Here is a 21,880-nt window from a genome sequence, read left to right as displayed (position 1 = left end):
TGAAAGACATTCCAAAGAAAGCTTGTGACCGTCGAGTGAGTGTGAACCTTTCTTCTTTCACTTCCTCCCCCTCGGATTGGATCTAACAGTCTTCTTTGTGGTATAACAGATAAACGAGTTTGTGAAAAGGGCAAGAGCTGCAAAGATACATGCGTGCATCATCAGCCATTTGAAGAAGGAGATGCCAGCCATAATGGGAAAAGCCAAAGCTCAACAGAAACTGATAGATAACTTGGAAGACGTCTTTGGAAAGGTTGAACTCGACTCTAAAGGATCTTTTCAATATGCGCATTTCTGATTCTGAGAATCTTAATACCAATGTGTGTATGTGTGACATGAAAACAGGTACAAAGAGAGCATCACTTACCAAAAGGAGATTTTCCAAACGTGGAGCAGTTCAGGGAGGTGCTAAGTGGTTACAACATCGATAAGTTTGAGAAGCTAAAGCCGAAAATGTTGCAGACTGTTGATGATATGTTGGGGTATGACATTCCAGAGCTCTTGAAAAATTTCAGAAACCCGTATGATTAATATATCACCGCTTCTTAGCTTATGTGGTCACTGTTATAATCCTAAGTATGCATTCACTTTTGGCCTAAACCTTCCCCTGTGAGCATAAATGCACATTTTGTATTCTTGAAAAGACTTGTAAACAGTAAAGACATAAAGAGTACTGACTTGATAATGGTGTATATCATTATATCACAAAATAAAAGTATTATCGTTATCAAGCCATCATAACTCTGTAATTGTAAGCATCATATCAATCTTTATTTGATTTCATATAAGAATTTTAGGCAGGATCTGAAGGCTATTCCTGATGACTATCATCTAAAATATGTGACCCTTCACCTTTCTGTGAATCTCCCAGGACGTTTTGTAAAAATTCTTGAACATGTTCTTGGGTTGTGATTGGGGATTTGACTTTCAAAGTTTTAAGGATTTTACAATCATCTAAAATTTCTAAAGTCGGTAACTTTTACCAATCACACCTCGGCGTTCCTAAAATCACTTAAAGTCTCTAAAAATGCTCAAAGCCTCAACTTCTATTTTGGTTTCACATCCCCTTCTTATTAATCAAGAAGCATTTTTAAAAAGTAATCTTTGGTTTGTAAGTTATTTACGGGTGTGCCATACTGACGTATCGGCACCATATTCATTCTCAGCCCATTTGTATATTTGCCCTCAACTCACTAGAATAATTACATAAATCTGCCATTGTCATATAATATACTCTCATCGTCAAACATTAATATAATTCATCGAATTATTTAGCATTCAATTCCGATTTATCCGTTTATGGCAACGTTCATATAATTGCGTGTATGACTTAAATGTTTGAATTTATTGTGTTTTGTTTCATTTGTTTATATATGGGAAACTCGGCTGGTGGACTTTAATTTGGTGTCAGATTTGGTGAGTACTATGATTTGCAATTTATGATCCTTCTATAATGATTAAGCAATTTATGATCCTTCCATATATAATGATATTGGTCTGTCCGAAAAGTATGAATATTTTAAATATAAATGTAAGTGGTTCATTTTATAGTTTTGGTTCATTTTAGGAGACAGCCTTCATTTTATAGTTTTGTTTAGATTGCAATTATATCCTACTCATAATAATTATTTTCAAAAATCTATACTCGGATTACTATTGGATATATCCCCTTCTTATTAATCAAGAAGCAATTTTTGAAAGTAACATTTGTTTTGTAAGTTATTTACATGTGTGCCATGCTGACGTGGCGACACCATATTCATTCTCAGCCTATTTTTAGATTTATCCTCAATTTACTAGAATAATTACATATGAATGTCATTGTGATACATGTGCATAATCGACTTATATAATATAGTCTCATAACCGAATTATTCGCATTCAATTAATAATGCATCCGTTTATAGCAACCTTAATTTACTACCTTTAATTTCGTGTATTAATTTAATGTCACTAATTTATTGTCTTTAGTTTCGTGTGTACATTTATAGTAACCTTTGTAGAGCGATTTTAATTTGGTTTCGATTTTGGAAACTACTATGATTGGCAATTATGATTCGTCCATAATAATTAAACAATCATTCCTTATATCATTCATTCATTTTCAAAATAGACAATTATGCTGTCATTCAAGGAGTGGCAATTATGAGTAAAAAAATATCGGGTATTAATTGCATAATACTAACGGAAATTTAAACTTGGTGCACAAGATCTAAATATATATATAATGATAGTGGAGGTCATTCCGAACAAAATAAGTCATGTACATGTAGGTGTGATTATATAAGGTTTCTATTACTTTTATTGCCTTATAATTTGTGTACATGTTGTTCCTTTTTTTTGTCTGATAGCAATCCGTCTAACGGTTTTCAGGGTTTTAACCCGAGCATTTTCAAGCGAGAGACTAAGAATCGAAGTGGAGCTTTATCATTCCAATTCACAGGTTTTTGTAATTCACATTTTTTTTAATGTTTACTTTTAAGTATATTACTTTTATCTTTACCTTTCTAATTCACAGATTTTTCTGCGAGAGACTAAGAATCGAGTTCAGACTAAGAATCGAATTTGAGCTTTACCTTTCTAATTCACAGCTTTACATTTCTAAGTCGGTAAAAAAATACTGACTTGCTTTACCTTTCTAAGTCGATAGTTTTTTTTTTTAAATTAGACCACAAGTATCTTTCCTTATTTCTTTTATGTTTACTTTTAAGAATATTATATGCAGCTGTTTGTTACTTTTTGTTATTTTAATATTTTTGATTAGCAGTTATATAATTTCGGTAAATGAATAGACTTGATTTTTTTTTGAATTGTTGTTTATTGATTATTAGCTAATAATCAAGAATTTGATAATAGTCTCATTCATGGAAGACCAACTCAGAGAAAGCAGCCACACAAGATATGTTTTATTATATGATTTATATTTGGTGTTCATATTTTCATATACAAATATGAGGACTGGCACATATTTATTTAATTTATTATAATTGTCACACATATAAATAATATGGAGAAAATATATATAGAAAATATGAAATTTAATATAAGTAGGGAACTATATATCTAGCATATTGTAAAGTCGGAAATATAGAAATTTATATCAAAGTATTTTTTCTCTATATGGAATTTTGGTTACCGTATAATTAAGCTTATCTTACTTGGTAAAACAATATATTTAAAGCTTCTTCACACAAGTTTGTCAACATTAATTGGATTTTTAATTTATGGAAATATATGAATATATGGTGGAGCATTGATAGTAATACATTTACTACTCAAAATATTCTCACGAGTTTATATCTTTCTTTTTTCTAATATAAAACGAATAAATTCAATATTGGACTAACAATCTAACATATAATTACTTTTTCTTTATTGATTAATAGGTGAATACATTTATGAATAAATTCAAATCAATAAATATCTATCATCTCTTTCTTATTAATAGGGAAGAAAAGTAAAAAATAACCTTTAATTAATACTTATTTACCCCAATACCATGCTGACATGTCTGTTCCACAATTCTCTTCAACCATATTTAGAAATATCTTTAACTTACTAAATATATTACAGGTTTTGCCATTGGTCTCACTTCTCTCAAATATTGGTTTAGACTATAGTTACACATATAAAACTTTTTTCCTATTTATGACAGTGTTTCGAACACCATAAATAAGAAATATGAATCCTTGCGTTACGCAATAAGAAAATTGGACATAAGCAGTGATTAATTACTCTATATATTTGACTATATTAATAAAGAGAATAATTTAGTTTCTTATTCTGTACAAAGTAAGTTAGTTATAGTTAGCAACATTTATGCGAGATTTTCCTAATCAAAATATGAAAATTTATTTTTGCATTTAAAGTAAAGATACGCGTACTAAGTATGATTATTTAATTTGACCAAAAAGTATGATTATCCTCTATATATTAATAAAGAAACATTTAAAAAGTTGTAACCTTAAGTTTGTATTAACTAAAAAAATCTTGCTTAAGTGTCACTTAATTATAATGTTAATTTTGTTTACGTGGCACCATAAAAATTAATTAAAAATTAGTAAGTTCAAAATCCAATTTCTAGGAAATATTATATTAATCCAAACATAAATGTATATGATATGATAAATTTAATACTCGACGATCTCATTAAATTAATACTCGGCGATCTCATTAAATTAATACTCAACGATCTCATTAAATGATACTTTCTTTAAATGGCTCAAGTTTGATTTATATTGTGATTCAACATAATATTTTTTTTTAAAATGTGTAAGATATACTCTTAGTCCATATTACTAAAACAGAAATTTAAATCAAAATTTACTATATATTATGGTCTAAGTATTGCATGCTTTTGGTATAAAACAGAAACTAATGATTTTCTAAGTGTTTTTTTTTTAATTAATAACAAAGAGACGCTTTGATAAAATAATAGCAAAAGAGACGCAGCTATTCAAAATTGTTTTGTTAATAAAAGAAAAAATATTTTATAGCAAAGAGACACAATTTTAGTTTAGTTTTCAAATTTGTAATTGTCTTTTTTAATATTTTAATTTTCCATCTTATATTTTCAAAACGAAAGTAAAAATCTGATATTTTGAAAATTAGTATAACTTCAAAATCGAAAAATATTTAAATTTTATTTACTGACAAGTTAGTAAAATAAAATATCCATATGTATCAGTCCAACATATAAATGATTATATAAACAAACAAAAATTGTAAAAAAATTCAATCATATATAAATCTTAAATTTGTCAATACAATATGTTTAATTAAAAAATAACTATTTATTTCGGATTATCTATAATCAATGTCGTTTAAATGTTCTTTTTAATTTTAATTGAGTCGAAATAGGATCAATCGTAAACTGCCGGTATTATGATCATTAGAAGACAGTAAAAATCCTAATATTTGAACCAAATTTTCCTGATACACAATTTATGTATCAAACTCTTTTGGTAAGTTTAAATTAATTGTTTTTATACCATATTGTTTGAATAGTTGAGAAACGTTTTGACCAAGTTAATGATTCCACCAAATTTTTAAGCTTGGTACAAAATTTTGAAGAAGTTCTATATGGTAGGTTTAATTTAAGATAATAATATACTTTGTCACCAAGTCTAAAATTTCGACAACTTAAAACAACTTTGCTAAATATGTTTGTGGTAGTTATTGAAAATTTACGTAAATATTGGTTCAATATATCACATTAAAATATGGTTTTTAGATAATTAGTGCTAATTATTTTAACTTTCCAAACAATCCGAAAACCTATCTATGCCTACTATATATATACGGTTGAGTTTTTCCTTATAAATACCATCAAATGTTTTCATAACCCTTAATCTATGATTATAAGAATATCAATGATATCTCATTTTAATTGTTTGATTTGAGCTTCTATAATTTTTTATGTGTACCAAATATTTATACTTAATTAATTATTCTACATTGAAAAAACATAAATATCAAATATATTTTTAAACACAAAAACACATGTATTCAGAAATCATGAAATTTTACAATATGAAAACATAAATTTTAAAATAAATATTTCACCCTGCGCAAGGCGCAGGTCTTATCCTAGTTAGTAAAATATTTAGAGAAAATTTATAAATCTAATTCCGACCCTTTAATATTAAACTTTAAACAATAATCACTAAATCTAAACCTAAATAAAATCTTTTAATCTGTGATATTTTTGAAAAGTGGTACTTAAATTGTGATATCTTTAACAATTTATCTAGTTTATTTTGTCTATTTGATTCTGAAAATATATTATACATAATCTTAATAAAATATATTTAAATATATAAAATAGCAACCAACCTAAATGCATATAGCAAAATTAACAAAATTTTAATCTATTTAGAACAAAAGAAAAATCATGGTTGAATTTAAAAAAGTAGATGCAATTTAATATACGATAATTAAACTGACTAGATATTACATATTAAAAATCACATATCTAATAAAATACATAAATATTATTAGTATAAATTATACATTCCAAAATTATTTAAATTAAAAAAAATATTATTATAAATATTTATATCCGTACATGAGTGTGGAAATATCAATTAGTAACATTTAAAGCGGCAATAAAAACATATTATGAGTTGTAACCGGGAAATAATAAATAAAACACAATAATGATGATCAAGCCAATTTTACAGGGTTCATATGATGATATACACACAGTAATTATAATTAAATTTTGTAATTTATACGGTGTCAGTTTACACCCTTTAGTGCGGATAGATTTTCCACTGACTGCACATCATTTTAGTGAACACAAGCTTGTTCAATAGCATCGTGACAAAAAAAAAAGCTTGTTCAATAGCTGAAACAATTTGCTTCACATCCACTCATATTGCAGATATTGGCAAGTGCTCCTATATACTTCATACAGTAATAACAAATTTCACTTTTTTGTTTATAAATGTAACTCGATTGTTTTGTTTTCATAATATTTCAACACAGTTATTATTTAATATTAAAAATTGAACATTATGACATAATAAAATTATAAGATAACATGAATAAACAACAAAGAATATCATATTCTATAAAAAGCATAATATATATATTTTCCTTTAAGTGATTAACAAAAGTGTTTTGAAATAAAAGATGAGTTTATTATCTTTGATTCTTCTCAGTCGAGTTAAAGTTTCTTATAAATGAATAGTTTCACGTTCCTCAATATAAGTATCTAATTAAATTAAAATAATAGTTAAAAATCTGAAACTAATTAGATAATATTAATGTATGTAACTTATTTTGAAAAAAACAAGAAAGTAAAAATTTAAAACCAATTTACAATTAAAAAGTTCATCTTTAAAAAATAAAGATGTGAACATTATTATATCTTCAAAATTGAAGTAACATTGTTGATTGTTTCATTTTGAAGCAAAAATAAAGTAAAATTTGAGCAAAACTTACTTCAAAGTAAAGCAAAAAGTAAAAAACGAAGTATGATGAAAGATGATTCATTAACAATGGTTGTTATTTTTTAACACTAAATAGGCATGATTTATACTCACGTAAACATGCAAAAAGTGATCAAACATAGTCCCAAACTCACATGCTTCGATATATATCATCTGACATAACATACTTCAAAGGTTCAATAACAGAACAGTATATAGAAAAATACTAGAGGGATGGTAATGAAAGACTGGAGTTATTAATGCATACCATCTTTTTGTATCTTTTTAGGATATTCATCTTCTCCAGAACTTTGATGAAATCTTCTGCATAGAGTCCGTCACCAGTGGGCATTGCTGAGAACATCAAGAAACCACAGATTAGTATATCACTAGAAACATCTTCATCATAGATATGAAATGATGGTAACATACATAGGAACCCGTAAGCTCATGGTCCGCATAGTATATGAGTGGACCACTTTTCACAACTTTTCCACTTCCTCCTGTGACTCCACTTTCGTTTCCTAGTAACACACTGAAAAATTTGTCCACATTCACAGCGCCACCAGTATAGTCCTGTGCAAACAAAAACATCAACAACATCTAAGTGTGTGGCCTCATCTATAAGTATATATAAATGCTCAAAGAAAAGCAATAACCTTATGAACTCCATGATAAACATTCTCTCCACCGGGTCTGTTAATGATAACTCCACTCCTAGGATTCTTAGGGTTAAAGGCAATATCATCATACATGAATACAATGATATTTTCATCTTGTAGACCGCCTTTACGCAGTAGTTGATATGCATGGCATATATCAGCCTGTGAAAGCAAAACCAGTAGATTTAGTTCACGAAATCTCCTGAGGACTTATCTTACGTTTATAACTTTTTATAAAGATGAAAATAAAGAAACCTGATGCCTGTTGTTTTCATATCCTTTCGATCCAGCCACCAGTAAAGCCCATCTTGTGCCTGCTTCACCATCGTCATTAGATTCAGTATCATGAAATACTTGTGTTTTGCGAGATTCTGCTGAGAGAAGGAGCAGAGCATAAAGAAAAACAAGAAGTTGAAAGTGGCCAAGAAAAGACATTGTCAGAACTCTGTTTTTCTCTTTGTAAATATTCTTGAATACAGTGGTATATCACTCATTTATATAGAAAACTAGGGTCGGCCTGCCCTACGGGCGGGATATACTTTACTTGTGATCTAGGCTATTATTTTATATGATTTTATAGTTTGTATTCCAAGTTTGTATTTGCAAGAGATTTGTATGATACACTACAAAAATATCATATTTTATCACATAAATAGTATCAGGAAAAATGATATATTAATCTCTGTTAAGCAGCCGAAAATCAATTAGAAGATATATTGTATTTTCATCTACGCGTAAAAATATGCAGTTTATTCTAAATTTTAAACAATTTTAATTTTTATTATTGTGTCTGTTGTTCTTATTAGAAATCAAAGGATTGATAAATTAATAAAAAGCTTTTATTTTTTCATTAATGTAATTATTTAACATTTTTAGTGTTTGTTATATTTTTATTATAAGAGTAAGTAAAATAAAAATACTTGTCACTACAGTTGAAATTCATTACATAAATTATGAATTATATTTCATTCTTTATACATTTTAAACCTATTGATTTAGATAATGTGAAAAATGAATTGATTTACAATTTTTTTTCTAAAATCGATTATTTAAGTTTACACACATTTTATTAAAACTTTTATCAAATAAACCACATCATCCAAACTTTTCTCAAATAAATTTATATGAAGCCAAGGCTGTACTACATTTTTGGATTAAGTAACACTCATTCATTTAAGCAGGACTTTTGAAAATTATATTACTATGAAATTAACAATCCCTTATAGTGTATCACTATAAGTTAAAGATATTAAAATAGATTCAAATCAATAATTACTCTAAAATCATAATACGTAGATTTCGATGCTAAAAAGGATAAATATATCTCTACCTTTAAGTCGAATAAATCTAAACCAATATATTTTTTGGTCAAGTTCTTCAATAAATTTATGAAGCATATAAACGTTGGTGTGCTTTTAGGTATTAGAGAATATAAAAAAAAATTCGGATCTCCCCATGTTAGAACTAATAAGTATTAAACAGTTGCATGAACCTAGAAAATAAAATACTTAAAATATGAATTTGACTGATAGTCAAAGACACATAATACAGAAATCACCAAAATTAAAGAACTCTATCTAAAGAGGCTGCTAAACCACCTCAGAACATTCATAGAGGAAAAAAACAGAAAAGAAAAATCAAAAACATAGATAGCTAAGTTGCGAAAGTAAAGAAAAAAGCATATGCATTATTAAAATCCAGAGCATGAAAACGTAATTGCTGGAACTCCACCTCAAGCAACACAGGCCTTCTTGACCACCTTGGAAGTCGTGGCATCCGTCTTATGCGCATCCCCAACTGGCTTTTTTCCAGTACTCTTAGATGCCTCACAACCGCCACTGCCGGATGTAAGTGATCCATGACTTAGCCTGCCATCCGGGTCATCGTCATCATCATCGTCATCACCCACCTGTTACATCTCAGAGTATTATAAATACATGTCTATGTTAATAGTGAAACAGAGTAATAGACATTTTACTTACATTCTCGACGAAGTCGGGGGCTGGCGCATGGTCAATCTCATTGATGATGCATGATACGGTGAAAGTCTGATGATGGACGGTGAAGTTATATGAAGTGACTCTGACTTTGAAAGTGTACGCAAGTCTGCAATGAACGGAGGTATCTTAGAGTCCTCAGGGTTCACTCCTTCGGCCTTGTTGTCAGACGGAATTAACAGATGAGCTAGTGACCGTTATGTGATAACCATGTAATGAGTCAAACGCATATCTTACTAACAGCCGACCAGCTTCACTTGCTCTAAGGTTGTGTAGATTCGTCATCTCACCATCGAAACAAACGAATGTCCCTTCAGCAGTATCATCCTCTACAACCATCTCAACACGATAGCTAAGGAGAAATAAAAAAATTTAAAATGTAATTAATGAGATGTATGTATATACGAAGCGGGATAGCTATTAATGAGAGCTAGTCACCACCTCGGTAGACCTTATTACCTGTGACAGGGCAGTGATGATAAAATCATTGAGCTCAGGAATTGTCACAGGCTCAACCTTTGCATATCCCCTTAGCAGTGGTGCTGCAGATGGAAGACCAGTGTCCCTAGCCACCAATCTGAACAAAAAGTACGACTGTCAGCAACCTAAGCCTCTCATCGTACGCGTACACATTCAATAACAGCTACGCTTACTTGTAGAAGCAAGATTCCCCTGCAGCTGTCCAAGTAAATATGAGTACCAGACATTGCGTTGAGAAACAAACGACCTACACAACATACTAAAGAGTTGCACAAATGTGATTTTCCATAATATCAGATAGCATTATACGGGATAAAACAACATAATACCTCCAGCCGTCTTCGGATTTATGTTTGTGGCAACTATCACCTTTGGATCATCACGCAAGCCTTCAAGCTTTTATGGGACGAAAACAGCTTGAGAGTCGAATAGATTCAGTGTAACAGAGACATCACTGCAGGGTTGCAGCAGAAATTATTGCAGTCACAATAACTAATTAGCTCAAATATGAAAACAATATGTATTCATTCGGAAAGAGTTTAAAAAGAAAAAAAACAGAATAACTATTACTTTTCCAGTTTGATTGTAGCCATGACACGATCAGTAAAGAGGAATCGGTAAGCCTGAAGTTCTGAGCACACCGAGCCACGTCAAATGTAGAGATCGAATAAATCGACCCGGCAGCAAGTCTTGGTCGGAATTTTGGAAGCCGGTGTGCGTTGATGGTGGTTTGCATTATAGTTGACTGAACGGATCAGATATATCAGTGTCAATAAAACAATAAGAAATTCGACGGAATGATCGAACATAGATCTTAAAAAACATGAAAAAAAGAAAAAAAAAAGACATGATAATTATAGACAGATCTAAAAAAATACGAAGAAATGGACTTACATTGAGTTAGCCATAACAGCACGAATAAGTATACTGAAAGAGATAGAAAGAGATGATGAGTTCGGAAGGAGAAGTACTCACACAGATTTCACACCGCCTGAGTTAGGAACGACGCATTGAAGACTCGTAGTGGTGATGGAATTAATTGGAATAAACATGAAGTTACACCTCCGCCAGTTTCAATCTGGAAAAGGACACTCAGACGTCATGCGCCGTGGTCGGAGAAACGGAGAGACGATCTCCAAACATGCTATGGAGCAATTAGGGTTAAAGTGAGAAACACCTCTACTCGGGCTGGACAAAGACACCAGACTCAGAGCCCAAACACGAAATCACAAAGGAAGCCCATCACGTTACGCGTTAAATGAAACGCTGAGTTTCGTCCGCCTTCGACACGTGGCAACACGACAAAGCTTGAATTATGTAGCTGGATGCTGATGTGTCAGCAGGAGATAACCAACCCTTCTTTATATATATATATATATATATATATATAGATAGATGTCATTGGTTAGAAACACTTGTTTGCGTATAAGAGTTTGAGTATGTGAACGTAAAAAGTAACGCATAACGTTGTTACGCTTAAGCACTTCGCATGATATTGAAATAATTGCCTTGAAATGTTAATTAGTTTTGTTTGCTAGATTATTATTTTTTCTTTATTTCGTGTTACTAGATCGTGAATCATGGTTATGGCTTATTTGTATTGAAATTTATTGTTTGAATATCGAAAATGATAGAATGAATACATAAAATTATGTTGTTTTATCTTTGGTTCTTGCTCAGAGTTGTATTTGTTTGGTGATCTGGAGTATAGTAGAGTTGACTACATGTATGGGAATTTAGTTTGTTTCTCCATACGAAGCCTTGTACGACGTTTATGGTGGTGTCAAAGTAGAAGCGCTTTTTAGTGTTGCGGCCAGTATTAGTTTGTATGTATTAAATTAAGTAATTTTAGAAAATGGTTTTGCATAATAAATTTATTTGTCATAGTACATTTAGTTAACCATTGATCTCAAACTCAACATGTGTTATGTTGTTTACCTGTTCAAGAGGAAACCAACAACAATGTTTGTTTTTGTTGTGGGGTTTCTAAATCGCTTATTTGCATTAGGCAGATTTGTCCAAGGACATTTGTTCTCGGATCAGTGGGAATAGTTGTGGATTTTTATAAGTTATGTTCCTGCATGTGGTATTAAAGTATGTGGTTGTTTGTGTAAAATACATCTTTCTTATTTTCAATATTTGAATATCATTTTTTGACATCATTTGATGATCATTTATGCAAATGTAGTTTTGAGTTTGACATATCTAACAGTTTAAACTCTCCTTTTGTTTTAAGAAAGATAATGTAATATATAAAAAAAACTTAATTATTAGAATTTGTGACTATTAGAGTTTTCCACTAAAAGCAAGAACTCAAAAGAGCTATAATCAAATGCATCTTGGACGGCGATAATTGAACCATCTTGGATATACCACTAACTGGATGATTCCCTCATGTATTTTTCAACATATTAGTTCACACAACGGTTAGTTCATTACCAATTTAAATCCCATCAAATGAAAACAAAATTCATAATTTTACCAAAAAAAAAAACAAAATTCATATTTCGGTAAGAATGACAACATAAACAATACATATAGGTTTAAGATGCTATATTTGGATTTCTGAGGCTCATTGGGAGGGTTTTTGTTTTGACGATAAAATTGAGAAGGCTATGTTTTATACGTTTAGATAGAGGTCATCAATATGAGGGGAGTGCCCATCAAAATCATTAAATTAAGACGACTGAATGAAGAATCGGTACTGTTTCAAAAACATGGTGAAGTGCAATCGATTTCATTGGGGATATAATATACGAAGTTACAGAAAATTAAAGAGTTTATTATGTTTTTTTTGGTATTTAGGAGGTTTAGTTGTAGGCTTGTGCCAAAAAAGAGGTTTAGTATGGGCTGTAATTTTTGGACTTCTTCTTAGCTTACAAATATATTATGTTGGGTCAAAAAAATATATTATGCGAGATGGTGGCATAAATATATTATATATTCAAGCCCTTTTTCAAAAAATATATATTATATATTTGCACCAAAAATATATTATATTTGCAAGTACTTATGCAAAACCATTTTTTAGTTTGCACCAAAAATAAATTTATTATGCAAAACCATCGAAAGAACATTAAAAACTTCTAGTTTGCATCCATATGACATACAAATATATTAGCATAGAAAATTTACAAAAAAAAAGTATATTAGCATAGATACTAGTCTGCACTCATCTCATGTTAATGTTTTAAAAGTTATCTAGAGAAAGTATAATGCACCAAAAGAAACTATAATGCACCAAAGTTCTTCTCCGTATCCGATAAGTACTTGAATGTGTACTGTATATAAACAGGGGGGGGGACCAGCATTGATTTTTAGAGGCAGTTAACAGAATATCCATAGATTGTGTCAGAATTAGAAAACTACCTCTGATGTGATGTATTCCAAATTTTTGTACCATATATTCGGTAGATGGACAATTTTGCCCTTCACACTTGCTAGGAAGATAAAATAATTCAGATATGCATCCATGATGGTAGAAAATATATATTAAAATCTATATTATTATGTTCTCAAAGAGAAAATATATTAAAATCTATATATATTATTATAAACAGGTTTGCTCTCTCCTGCTTGCGACTCCTGCTTGCGCCACGTAGGATTCCAACTAAAAAAATTGTTTGTTTATGTTGCTACACGTGTCAACGCCTTTGAACACACCGTATCATTTAACATGGCATGTCTTTTCACGTATTGTGTGATTGGGCTGGAGACACACGTGAGCTTTGTGTGTTTTGAACGGGCCTGAAATGAATGGTTAGTGGGCCATTATATGTACGTATTGGAGACTCTGCCGCTACAGTATGTTCATCCTACCACCGTTGAAGCTTCGTTCACCAATAGTTACCGGAACACATCCTCTTGGAACCCAGATCCAGTATCTTATCAGACGATGTGGCTTGCTGACGAATGGAACCGGAGACGTTACAGATAACGGCTGAATCTACGAAAGCACTTTAATGTGCTCATTAAGAACAGCTCTCCACTCGTCCCTCAATTTTTAATTGAATGCATCTTCAATTAATTATGGTTGAAGATGATAAATATTGTTAGATATAGAAAATAAAAGTGGCATATGTTGTAATTTGTTTTTGTAACACTTCGATGTTTCAATATAATTAAAATTTTAAAATGCTCAAAAGATACCAAAATTGTAGATGTCTTTACTGAATGCATATTAACGTTCCTTTTCAAAAGTGTAGGTTGGATACCAGCAACGTAATGTCCAAGTCTCAAGGACTTTGATACATAACTAATGGCCCTATAAGCCGTTTATGATTAGTTAATGTTTTAGTACGTTTATTAAAGCAAATTAATGACAAAATCTTAGGAGGATCTTATAAACTAATTATAATGTTACATAGTTAGAGAAAATAAAGGGAATACCAAAAATAAGTGTAATAAAAAGGTCCAAACAACTTTTATAAGTCGAGTTTTCAAGACTGCTTCCCTTTTAATAGTATAGATAAGTAAGAGCCACCCGATGTCACAGTCATTTCATTGTGCAACATTTAAAAGATTTTTATTTTAAAATATAGGATAAAACCAAAATGTTTAAAACTCAGGATACTCATGTGATATAACCAAAATGTTTAAACACTTCGCATTCTTTCAGTACTTACAGCTGGCGGTAAGGAGACTAAGCTATGATTTGGTGATAGGCCTCTGCTATAGATGAGCATGATCCACTCGATACTGGCATCTGCAAGAGCTCTCAGACTAATGAGCTCGGGTAAAAATTATTTCCCTAGGTCTGGTCGGTCTTTCCTACTCAGCTGTGCATATTTAAGCGCAACCTTTGCCAAAGACAAAGCTTGCCATTTATGAACTGCTGAGTCTAACATATCCTTGAATGTCCCTTGGTCCATCGCTTGCTCAACGTTATAAGCCAAACTAGTAGGTCTTTTCGCTGTGAGCAGCTCGAGAAGCAAGATACCAAAGGAGTAGACATCTGGCTTCACACCAAGCATTACTGCTTGTTGGTAATTCACACCAAGCATTCCTGCTTGTTGGTACTCCGGGTCAATATGGTATAAAGTACCAGCAGTTGTCGTGACATGGCACTGAGTGACGTTTTCTGCAACTTCAGGGACTAGTTTGCTTAGGTAGTTCTGGTAAATCAAAACGTTTCCTGGTTTCAGATCACGGTGCACTATTGTTTGTTCTTGAAGAACATGGAGGAGGATGATAGTTTGTCCTTTGAAGACAAGATGATCAGCTGCCCATTTGAGAGCATGTTGGCTTCCTTTTATCTTCATCCACTGCTACAGATACTAACCCTAAATTCACATACTTCTTCTTCACGTTTTCCTTTTGGAACTTCATCAATTACAGAGTAGCTTGCTCTCCAAGAATCTTGGCCTTCTCTATCTTCTTGGATGGCTTCATTATTGCAGCTTTTCTCAAGAAAATTTTCTAATTTCATGCATAGATTCATGTATCATGTATACGATAGAGTCTTGTAATGTTATAATAAATCATATATGTTGAGAAATGAGTAAACTTTATAAAACTATGCAAAATAATTTACACGAACAGAGAGTGATTTTATAAAGCTGGAAAAGTTAACAAATTGTTTTCTTACATCAACATAACAAATTGTTTTTTTTTTTTCAAACTCTTCCATTGATCACAAGACTCTGACCAAACTCATCATCGATTCACAGCAAAACCAACGTCATCATCTTCTATCAACCGAGAAGCAAAGACATTGATAGAATCTTCGAAGTCAGTATCAGAAGACTCTCTTAACCTCTCTATCTTCTCCACAGCATCTCTCATCTCCATCCTCCTCTCTTCATCTTCTTCGCAACAGCTCAACCCTATTTTCAACAGGCTTAGCATCTCTGCTTTACAGTTCTTCTTCCCAATCATTTCCTTGTCAAACACGTCACTTGTTTTCTTCTCCTTCACCATGTCACTCACCCAAGTCACAATGCTCATGTTAGCATCGTACCCTTTACTTAGATAATTCTCAGGGAACCTACCAGTAATAAGCTCCAAGATCAGGACCCCGAGGCACCAAACATCGGTCTTCTTGGTTATATGTCCTTTCAAGCTGTACTCTGGCGATTTATAAGAGATCATTAGGTTATGAGACTGCTCTGAGTTCATCACTGGTCTTAGCGCGTAGTCTGTTAAGAGAGGCTCAAATGATTTGTTAAGAACGACGTTGGATGACTTGAGATGACCGTGAGGGATGGTCAATGTTGGTAGCTCCTTGAACAAGTAACCTAAACCCTTAGCCACTCCTTGTATAATATTTAGCCTTGTTGGCCAATCCAATCCAGGTTGATCCACAGAATGATTTGCTGAAACAACAGAACATTTTTATCATGTCAAAACCTAGTAAGTATCTATTATGAAAAAATAGTAACTTGCTTGTCACACAAGTTAACAATCTGTGCACTTGTAATCTCAGAAATTACTAGTAGCCTAAAAAAAGTTTTGAAAAAGGTAGCTATTATGATGATTGATAAAAGCAAACCGTGAAGATGGCTTGCCAAGCTACGGTTAGGCATGAACTCAGCGATCAAAAGCTTCTCTTCTCTACGGTAATAGTAAGCCACAAGAGGCAAAAGATTCGGATGGCTCAGCTTCCCTAACCTTCTTATATGCTCATGAAACTCATCTCTTCCCACGTTGTTCATATGTTTATACCTCTTCACGACCAGCGTCTTGCCACTACTTATCCCGGCTTTATACGAAGCGCCAAAGCATCCACTCCCAAGAACTTCAGCAGAAGCTCTTAGAAGATCTTGAAGGTCGAATCTCTGAATGTCTTCTTGGAGAAACAAGAGCTTGTCCTGATCCGGTGCTGTTACTCTCCTAGTGGTGTAGCTAGTAACAGACTCCGCTGCTCTCTCCGTGTCAGCGGGCTGAGCATAACTGTATTTATATGCCCTGTCTTGCCCCGCGGATGGATAAGCCGACAAGCACTTCTGTTTTCTGGTGTGAAAGACACAAACCACAAAAGAGATGATCACTAGTATTACACCAATGACAATCAAAACGATTGCGATCGTGTAGAAAGAGTTGCTCTTGTTCTTGTTATCCGTGGAAGTAGAAGGAGGATTCAGAAAAAACCATGGATCTCCTGAGCATGAGCTTAATGGAGGATCACACAAGTCCTTGTTCCCTGCAATGTTCAAAAAAAAAACAAGAACAATTTAAAATTCAAGAACTCATGTGTAGATCTTGAAATGTTTGTTTAGATTTTTTTACCAGCAAAAGAGCCAGGATCCATGTTGCGTAGGCTTTCAGGTATAGGTCCTTCGAGGTCATTGTTCTCGAAGCTAGCTAACTTAAGATCTTTCTGTTTAAAATCAGGTATCGCCCCTTGGAACTGGTTACCATTAAGCCTCACCTCTAGGAGCAATGGCAAAGAAGCTAAAGAAGAAGGGACGTTCCCACGAAAGGCGTTGTTCGCCAGCAAAAGTTTTTTCAAATGATGCATACCCTCAAAAGCGTCGGCAGGTATCTCCCCTGTAAACCTGTTGTTGGACAAGTACAATGACTTCAACGAGACGAGTTTCTTGACAGATGGCATTGCACCATCGAAATCGTTGTTCATGAAGCTTAAGGTTCTTAGGTCCTTGATAGGAGTCAGTGGTTCAAGGTCTAGCTTCCCGGTGAAACCCATTCCTTCGAGCTGTAGGCCCCAAACATGTCCGTTGAAACAGAGAACACCGAACCAGTTTGATGACTTTTTCTTACAAGGCGGTGTTAAAGGGTCCCAACTGCTAATGAAAGAAGCGTTTGCTAAAGTGTCTTTGAATCTCAAGAGGGAATCTGCATCTGAACCTGGCACAACCTTGTTCTCCTGAGAGATGACCATTGTGATGGGACATAACACAATGATGATGAATGTAATGAAGGCTAGCTTCTTCGTCAAGGCGGTGTTGCTTGCAAGCCTAACCTGGCTCTCCCAAGTTAGCATTGCAGCTAACACACGCTATTGATTGGTTCTTCAAGAAGAAAATTCTTCTTTTTCGATCAGAAATAATATTTTTCTCCCTTTTCGTTTCTGGAAGAGAAAGAGAGAAAAAAATGTATGAGCAGAAGAGAGAGAGAGAGGACAAAACCTCACCAAGAATAGACAAAACCCAACTATGTCAATATGCAAAAACTTGTTTTTGACCGCCTTTGTTTTGTCTAAAGATTGTTTAGATTTTAGAGAGATCTTAGGGTAACCATAGGATTTTTCTTGTTTTTAGTTATACAATCCTTGTTAATGTGATTTGTCATTTGTTTTGTCATTTGTTTGTTCTAACCAACATTTGTCATTTGTTTGTTCTAACCAAATGATTTGCATCTATATGATTGAGATGATCATAAAATGTGACACTGAGCTATTTTCAAACAACCAGAAATATATTCTTCTAAGTTTCAACCAAACGGATGCTAGCCTCAAAACCAAATTACATAATCCGATTTAATTAGCATTCGATTCTATTGAATAGAAACGTTAAAATATTTAAATATATACTTATACAATTGATTATATGATAATATATATAAAATATATAACACTAATTATGGAAAAGGAAAATATCAATTTATAGAAAGATAATTAACGGTCGGACTGACGTGAAGGTTAATCTCTGTTTTTCTATTTAAATCTACTTTCACCGGATGTTGACAAAAGGAAACGAAAAAGATACTCGACAAGATACATTTATTGACTAAAAAAATTATTGTAGAGTATCCAAAGCAATAACAATCCGCCACGTCACTTTTGTCTGTTGACAATGTATTTAGCACAAGAGACAACAGAGGAATTGCCTCACAGAGGAGCCACCTTGTCTGAATCAAACCCTTGAAGATGTTCACACGCTTCTCTGTTCAACTTCTCCACATACTCCTTCGACTTCTCCACTCCCATCACTCTCGGATACGTCAGCTTCCCGGCGATCAAATCTTTACCAGCGGTCTTCCCTAGCTCCTCCGACGACTTCGTTACATCAAGCACATCGTCCACCACCTGATACATCAACCCAACGCATCTCGCATATCTTCGAAGTCTCTCAACCTCCTCATCAGACCCACCTCCCACTATACATCCCATGACCAGCGCTTCGAGCAACGCCGCCGTTTTATGAATATGTATAAACTCAAGATACTCCAATCTTTTATCGTTTTCCACCAAAACCATCTTCTCTCCGGCCAGATCCGCCGCTTGACCCGCCACGAGACCGTCAGTTCCAACGGCTTTCATCATCTCAAACACAGCTCTCGAAACCCTCGACGGAGGAACGTTTTCCGACGTGGCTGCCAGCGTGTGCGTTACGGAGAGAGCTAAAAACGCGTCTGCAGAAAAATGTCTTTGTGTTCTTGTTTTTTTTTATTAGTAGCAAGAGGAAACATAAACATGACTGAAAACAGGATATAGCTGTCTATGTACACATACGAATCAGATAGTTATGCACTTTGGTATGTTTTTTCTACATACCTTCTTCTTCAATAGCATGCAGTGGCTGTAGGGCAGATTCTGTTAATGTGTTTTGCTTTAGTTAATTAGTTGTCATTTCTAACTTGTGTCTTTTCCCTTCAGCTTTTCCATTTTCTTCTTTAGCTTATCGTTTTCTTTTTCTACTTTATTGAACTTTAAGATACAACAAGATGTTATTGATGTATTTGAAGAAGCTGAAGTAATACATGTGAAGGCAAACTAACTCCCTCCATGTTCTAGAGTGGAATGTCAGGAGCTGAGAAATTACAGATTGGAAGTAAAAGAAAGAGTTTGAGGTCTAGCAACCGGAACACACTTAAGCGGATGCGCCATGCTTAGGTTCATTCCTTCAAAACCCTCTTCCATGTTGACCTTACCTCCTTCTATTTTCCATTCAAAGCATTGCACCATCACACCTATCGCGGTTCCTACGAATATTTGAGATAGATTTCCTCCAGGACATCCTCTCCTTCCGCCTCCAAAAGGAAGGTACTTAAGCGCTAGCTCTTTCTCCTCTTCTTTAGTACTTAGAAACCTCTCAGGCTTAAACTCGTCAGGATCTTCCCAAGAATCAGGATCTCTCATCACAGCATAAGCATTGATAACAAGTCTTGTCTTCTCTGGTATGTAATACCCTTTGATCTCGCATCTTTCTTGGAACGTCCTTACTAGAAGTGGACCAGGCGGGTGTAATCTTAGTCCTTCTTTAACCACTGCTTGCAAATAAGGAAGATTTGGTAAATCTGTTTCTTGAATCAACCTTGAACTCCCTACAGCCGAATCAATCTCCTCTCTCAGTCTCTCAAGAACGTTAGGATTACTAAGGATCTCAGCCATTGTCCACTGAGTTGTTTGCACCGAGGTATCCGTGGCTCCAACAAAAAGCTCCTGAAATAAGAAGACTTAGAACTATTATAAGTAATATGACTGTATATATGGAAGAACATTTACCACGAAAAACGCCTTGATTTGATTCATAGTTATCTTATACTCCGCCTCTTGGTCTCTGTAAGCCGCCAACAACACGTCCATCATATCCTTATCTTGATGGTTCATGTCCAGCTTCTCTCTGTGTTCCACAAGAATCCTTTCTAGCAGCTCATCAAGTCTGTCAGAAACACTCATTATCTCTTTCTTGAATAATGGGATTCCAAGTTTCTTGAGCGGTCTACGCAATAAAGAGGCCAGGAACATCTTCTTCGTCAAGGTATATGATTCAACCACCAAGCCCCTGACTCTATCCGCCTCGCCGTTCTCCTCTGAAAAACTCCTTCCCATGCTCATCCTGCACAACGTGTTGTTTATAAACTTCATCGCTTCTTTGCTGATCTCGACACTCTCATTGTTCCTTGCCTTCTCGAGAAGGCTGCTATAAAATCGATGTAGCTCTTCAGCACGGATACCTCGTGACCTCTCGAGTGCATCTGGTCGGAGCAGCTTAGTGGCGATGAACTTCTTCATGAACTTCCAGTAATCTCCATAAGGAGCGTGGATGATACCGGAAGATCCAAACACGAGGGACTCATCGATGGCAGCAACACCGCGAGAGGAGACGTTCACGTCGTGGGACTTGAAGATCTCGTAGGCCACTGAGGCAGAGGAGACGAGAATGATTGGGACGTTGAAGATGCGGATACGGAGGAGAGGTCCGTACTTGGAGGAGAGTTTCTGAAGAGACTTGTGGGTTAGAGAAGAAAGGAGAAGGTGGAGATGACCGATGATCGGAAGAGAAGGAGGGCTAGGAGGCAGATCATATCCTAGTGAGTTCTTTGGTTTCTTGAAGAAGAGAGAATAACAGAGGAGTGAGAAGAAACAGAGGAGGATCAAGATGAAGCAGTTTTGAAAGTCAACGAAGATCATAGTTGCCATGGTTTCCCAGAAATGAAAAGTTTAGTGATCTTATTAATCAAGAACCTATGAATAGTTTATTGTCCCAATAGTTTATCACATAAAAAAATGTTCTCTTTTGGATGAACACAGCTAGCATTTGATTTTATAATATTATACTAGATTTTGACCCGCGCTTTTGAAGCGCGGAATATTTTATGATAAAAATTTTACTAATAATTTAACAAATATTTTGGTAATTTTTAAAGAGTGTGTATTTAAAATATTTTTGTATTTAAAACAGTATTTTTAAATTCAACCCGATTGTGATTATACCGGTTAATCCGGAGATCTGACAGTTCAATTTATGTTTTTAAAATATTCATATTAAAAAATCACTAAAACCCGAGACTAACCGATTGAACTGATGGATGACCGATATGTAATCTAATTGGATTTAAATTGTAATAGTTTCATAATTTGTAATATTATAATCGAAATTTTAAAGTTCACTATTTTGCAATT

The 21,880-nt window shown here is 33.6% G+C and overlaps 6 protein-coding genes across 6 annotated transcripts; 1 reads left to right on the top strand and 5 right to left on the bottom strand.

Annotated features, from left to right (window-relative positions):
* Positions 1 to 727, top strand: LOC130496000 (EH domain-containing protein 1-like; the record flags this gene model as incomplete). The annotated part of the gene is given in 3 exon segments (XM_056987720.1): positions 1 to 35; positions 110 to 253; positions 346 to 727. Coding segments are annotated over 2 exon segments (258 nt in total). The 3' UTR covers positions 532 to 727.
* A 6,275-nt stretch (positions 728 to 7,002) lies between these two features.
* Positions 7,003 to 8,044, bottom strand: LOC130496595 (vacuolar-processing enzyme delta-isozyme-like). The gene is made up of 4 exons (XM_056988793.1): positions 7,853 to 8,044; positions 7,595 to 7,759; positions 7,368 to 7,511; positions 7,003 to 7,289 (listed from the first exon to the last, which is right to left on the bottom strand). The coding sequence occupies exons 1-4, from the start codon at positions 8,030 to 8,032 to the stop codon at positions 7,230 to 7,232; spliced, it is 549 nt and encodes a 182-aa protein (XP_056844773.1). The 5' UTR covers positions 8,033 to 8,044; the 3' UTR covers positions 7,003 to 7,229.
* Positions 8,045 to 14,816: 6,772 nt separating this feature from the next.
* On the bottom strand, positions 14,817 to 15,335 carry LOC108807722 (U-box domain-containing protein 34-like). The gene has a single exon (XM_018579968.1). The coding sequence runs from the start codon at positions 15,333 to 15,335 to the stop codon at positions 14,817 to 14,819; it is 519 nt and encodes a 172-aa protein (XP_018435470.1).
* A 277-nt stretch (positions 15,336 to 15,612) lies between these two features.
* On the bottom strand, positions 15,613 to 18,165 carry LOC130496074 (pollen receptor-like kinase 4). Its single transcript, XM_056987837.1, has 3 exons — positions 17,302 to 18,165; positions 16,565 to 17,215; positions 15,613 to 16,388 (listed from the first exon to the last, which is right to left on the bottom strand). The coding sequence occupies exons 1-3, from the start codon at positions 18,014 to 18,016 to the stop codon at positions 15,730 to 15,732; spliced, it is 2,025 nt and encodes a 674-aa protein (XP_056843817.1). The 5' UTR covers positions 18,017 to 18,165; the 3' UTR covers positions 15,613 to 15,729.
* A 536-nt stretch (positions 18,166 to 18,701) lies between these two features.
* LOC108807721 (geranylgeranyl pyrophosphate synthase 10, mitochondrial-like) lies at positions 18,702 to 19,639 on the bottom strand. The gene is made up of 3 exons (XM_056986881.1): positions 19,612 to 19,639; positions 19,529 to 19,567; positions 18,702 to 19,386 (listed from the first exon to the last, which is right to left on the bottom strand). The coding sequence occupies exons 1-3, from the start codon at positions 19,637 to 19,639 to the stop codon at positions 18,863 to 18,865; spliced, it is 591 nt and encodes a 196-aa protein (XP_056842861.1). The 3' UTR covers positions 18,702 to 18,862.
* A 52-nt stretch (positions 19,640 to 19,691) lies between these two features.
* LOC108809138 (cytochrome P450 705A22-like) lies at positions 19,692 to 21,477 on the bottom strand. Its single transcript, XM_018581273.2, has 2 exons — positions 20,480 to 21,477; positions 19,692 to 20,416 (listed from the first exon to the last, which is right to left on the bottom strand). Exons 1-2 carry the CDS (start codon positions 21,395 to 21,397, stop codon positions 19,793 to 19,795), a joined length of 1,542 nt encoding a protein of 513 aa, XP_018436775.1. The 5' UTR covers positions 21,398 to 21,477; the 3' UTR covers positions 19,692 to 19,792.
* Between the last annotated feature and the right edge of the window lie 403 nt (positions 21,478 to 21,880).

The sequence above is a fragment of the Raphanus sativus genome, chromosome 6, assembly GCF_000801105.2.
Source record: "Raphanus sativus cultivar WK10039 chromosome 6, ASM80110v3, whole genome shotgun sequence".
Taxonomy (NCBI): domain Eukaryota; kingdom Viridiplantae; phylum Streptophyta; class Magnoliopsida; order Brassicales; family Brassicaceae; genus Raphanus; species Raphanus sativus.
This window is presented reverse-complemented; position numbering and strand designations above follow the sequence as displayed.

What these genes read in the sequence shown, in the direction of transcription:
- LOC130496595 (XM_056988793.1), bottom strand. Translation starts at nt 8,032, where the DNA reads ATGTCTTTTCTTGGCCACTTTCAACTTCTTGTTTTTCTTTATGCTCTG. An exon ending in ATGAAAACAACAGGCATCAG is followed by an intron (nt 7,760 to 7,852) that starts GTTTCTTTATTT and finishes TTGCTTTCACAG; the next exon opens with GCTGATATATGCCATGCATA. An exon ending in TTTATCATGGAGTTCATAAG is followed by an intron (nt 7,512 to 7,594) that starts GTTATTGCTTTT and finishes TTGTTTGCACAG; the next exon opens with GACTATACTGGTGGCGCTGT.
- LOC130496074 (XM_056987837.1), bottom strand. Translation starts at nt 18,016, where the DNA reads ATGCTAACTTGGGAGAGCCAGGTTAGGCTTGCAAGCAACACCGCCTTG. An exon ending in GGATCCTGGCTCTTTTGCTG is followed by an intron (nt 17,216 to 17,301) that starts GTAAAAAAATCT and finishes TGAACATTGCAG; the next exon opens with GGAACAAGGACTTGTGTGAT. An exon ending in CTTGGCAAGCCATCTTCACG is followed by an intron (nt 16,389 to 16,564) that starts GTTTGCTTTTAT and finishes CTGTTGTTTCAG; the next exon opens with CAAATCATTCTGTGGATCAA.
- LOC108807721 (XM_056986881.1), bottom strand. Translation starts at nt 19,639, where the DNA reads ATGGAAAAGCTGAAGGGAAAAGACACAA. An exon ending in GCTGAAGGGAAAAGACACAA is followed by an intron (nt 19,568 to 19,611) that starts GTTAGAAATGAC and finishes ACACATTAACAG; the next exon opens with AATCTGCCCTACAGCCACTG. An exon ending in GCATGCTATTGAAGAAGAAG is followed by an intron (nt 19,387 to 19,528) that starts GTATGTAGAAAA and finishes ATTTTTCTGCAG; the next exon opens with ACGCGTTTTTAGCTCTCTCC.
- LOC108807722 (XM_018579968.1), bottom strand. Translation starts at nt 15,335, where the DNA reads ATGAAGATAAAAGGAAGCCAACATGCTCTCAAATGGGCAGCTGATCAT.
- LOC108809138 (XM_018581273.2), bottom strand. Translation starts at nt 21,397, where the DNA reads ATGGCAACTATGATCTTCGTTGACTTTCAAAACTGCTTCATCTTGATC. An exon ending in AAATCAAGGCGTTTTTCGTG is followed by an intron (nt 20,417 to 20,479) that starts GTAAATGTTCTT and finishes TTCTTATTTCAG; the next exon opens with GAGCTTTTTGTTGGAGCCAC.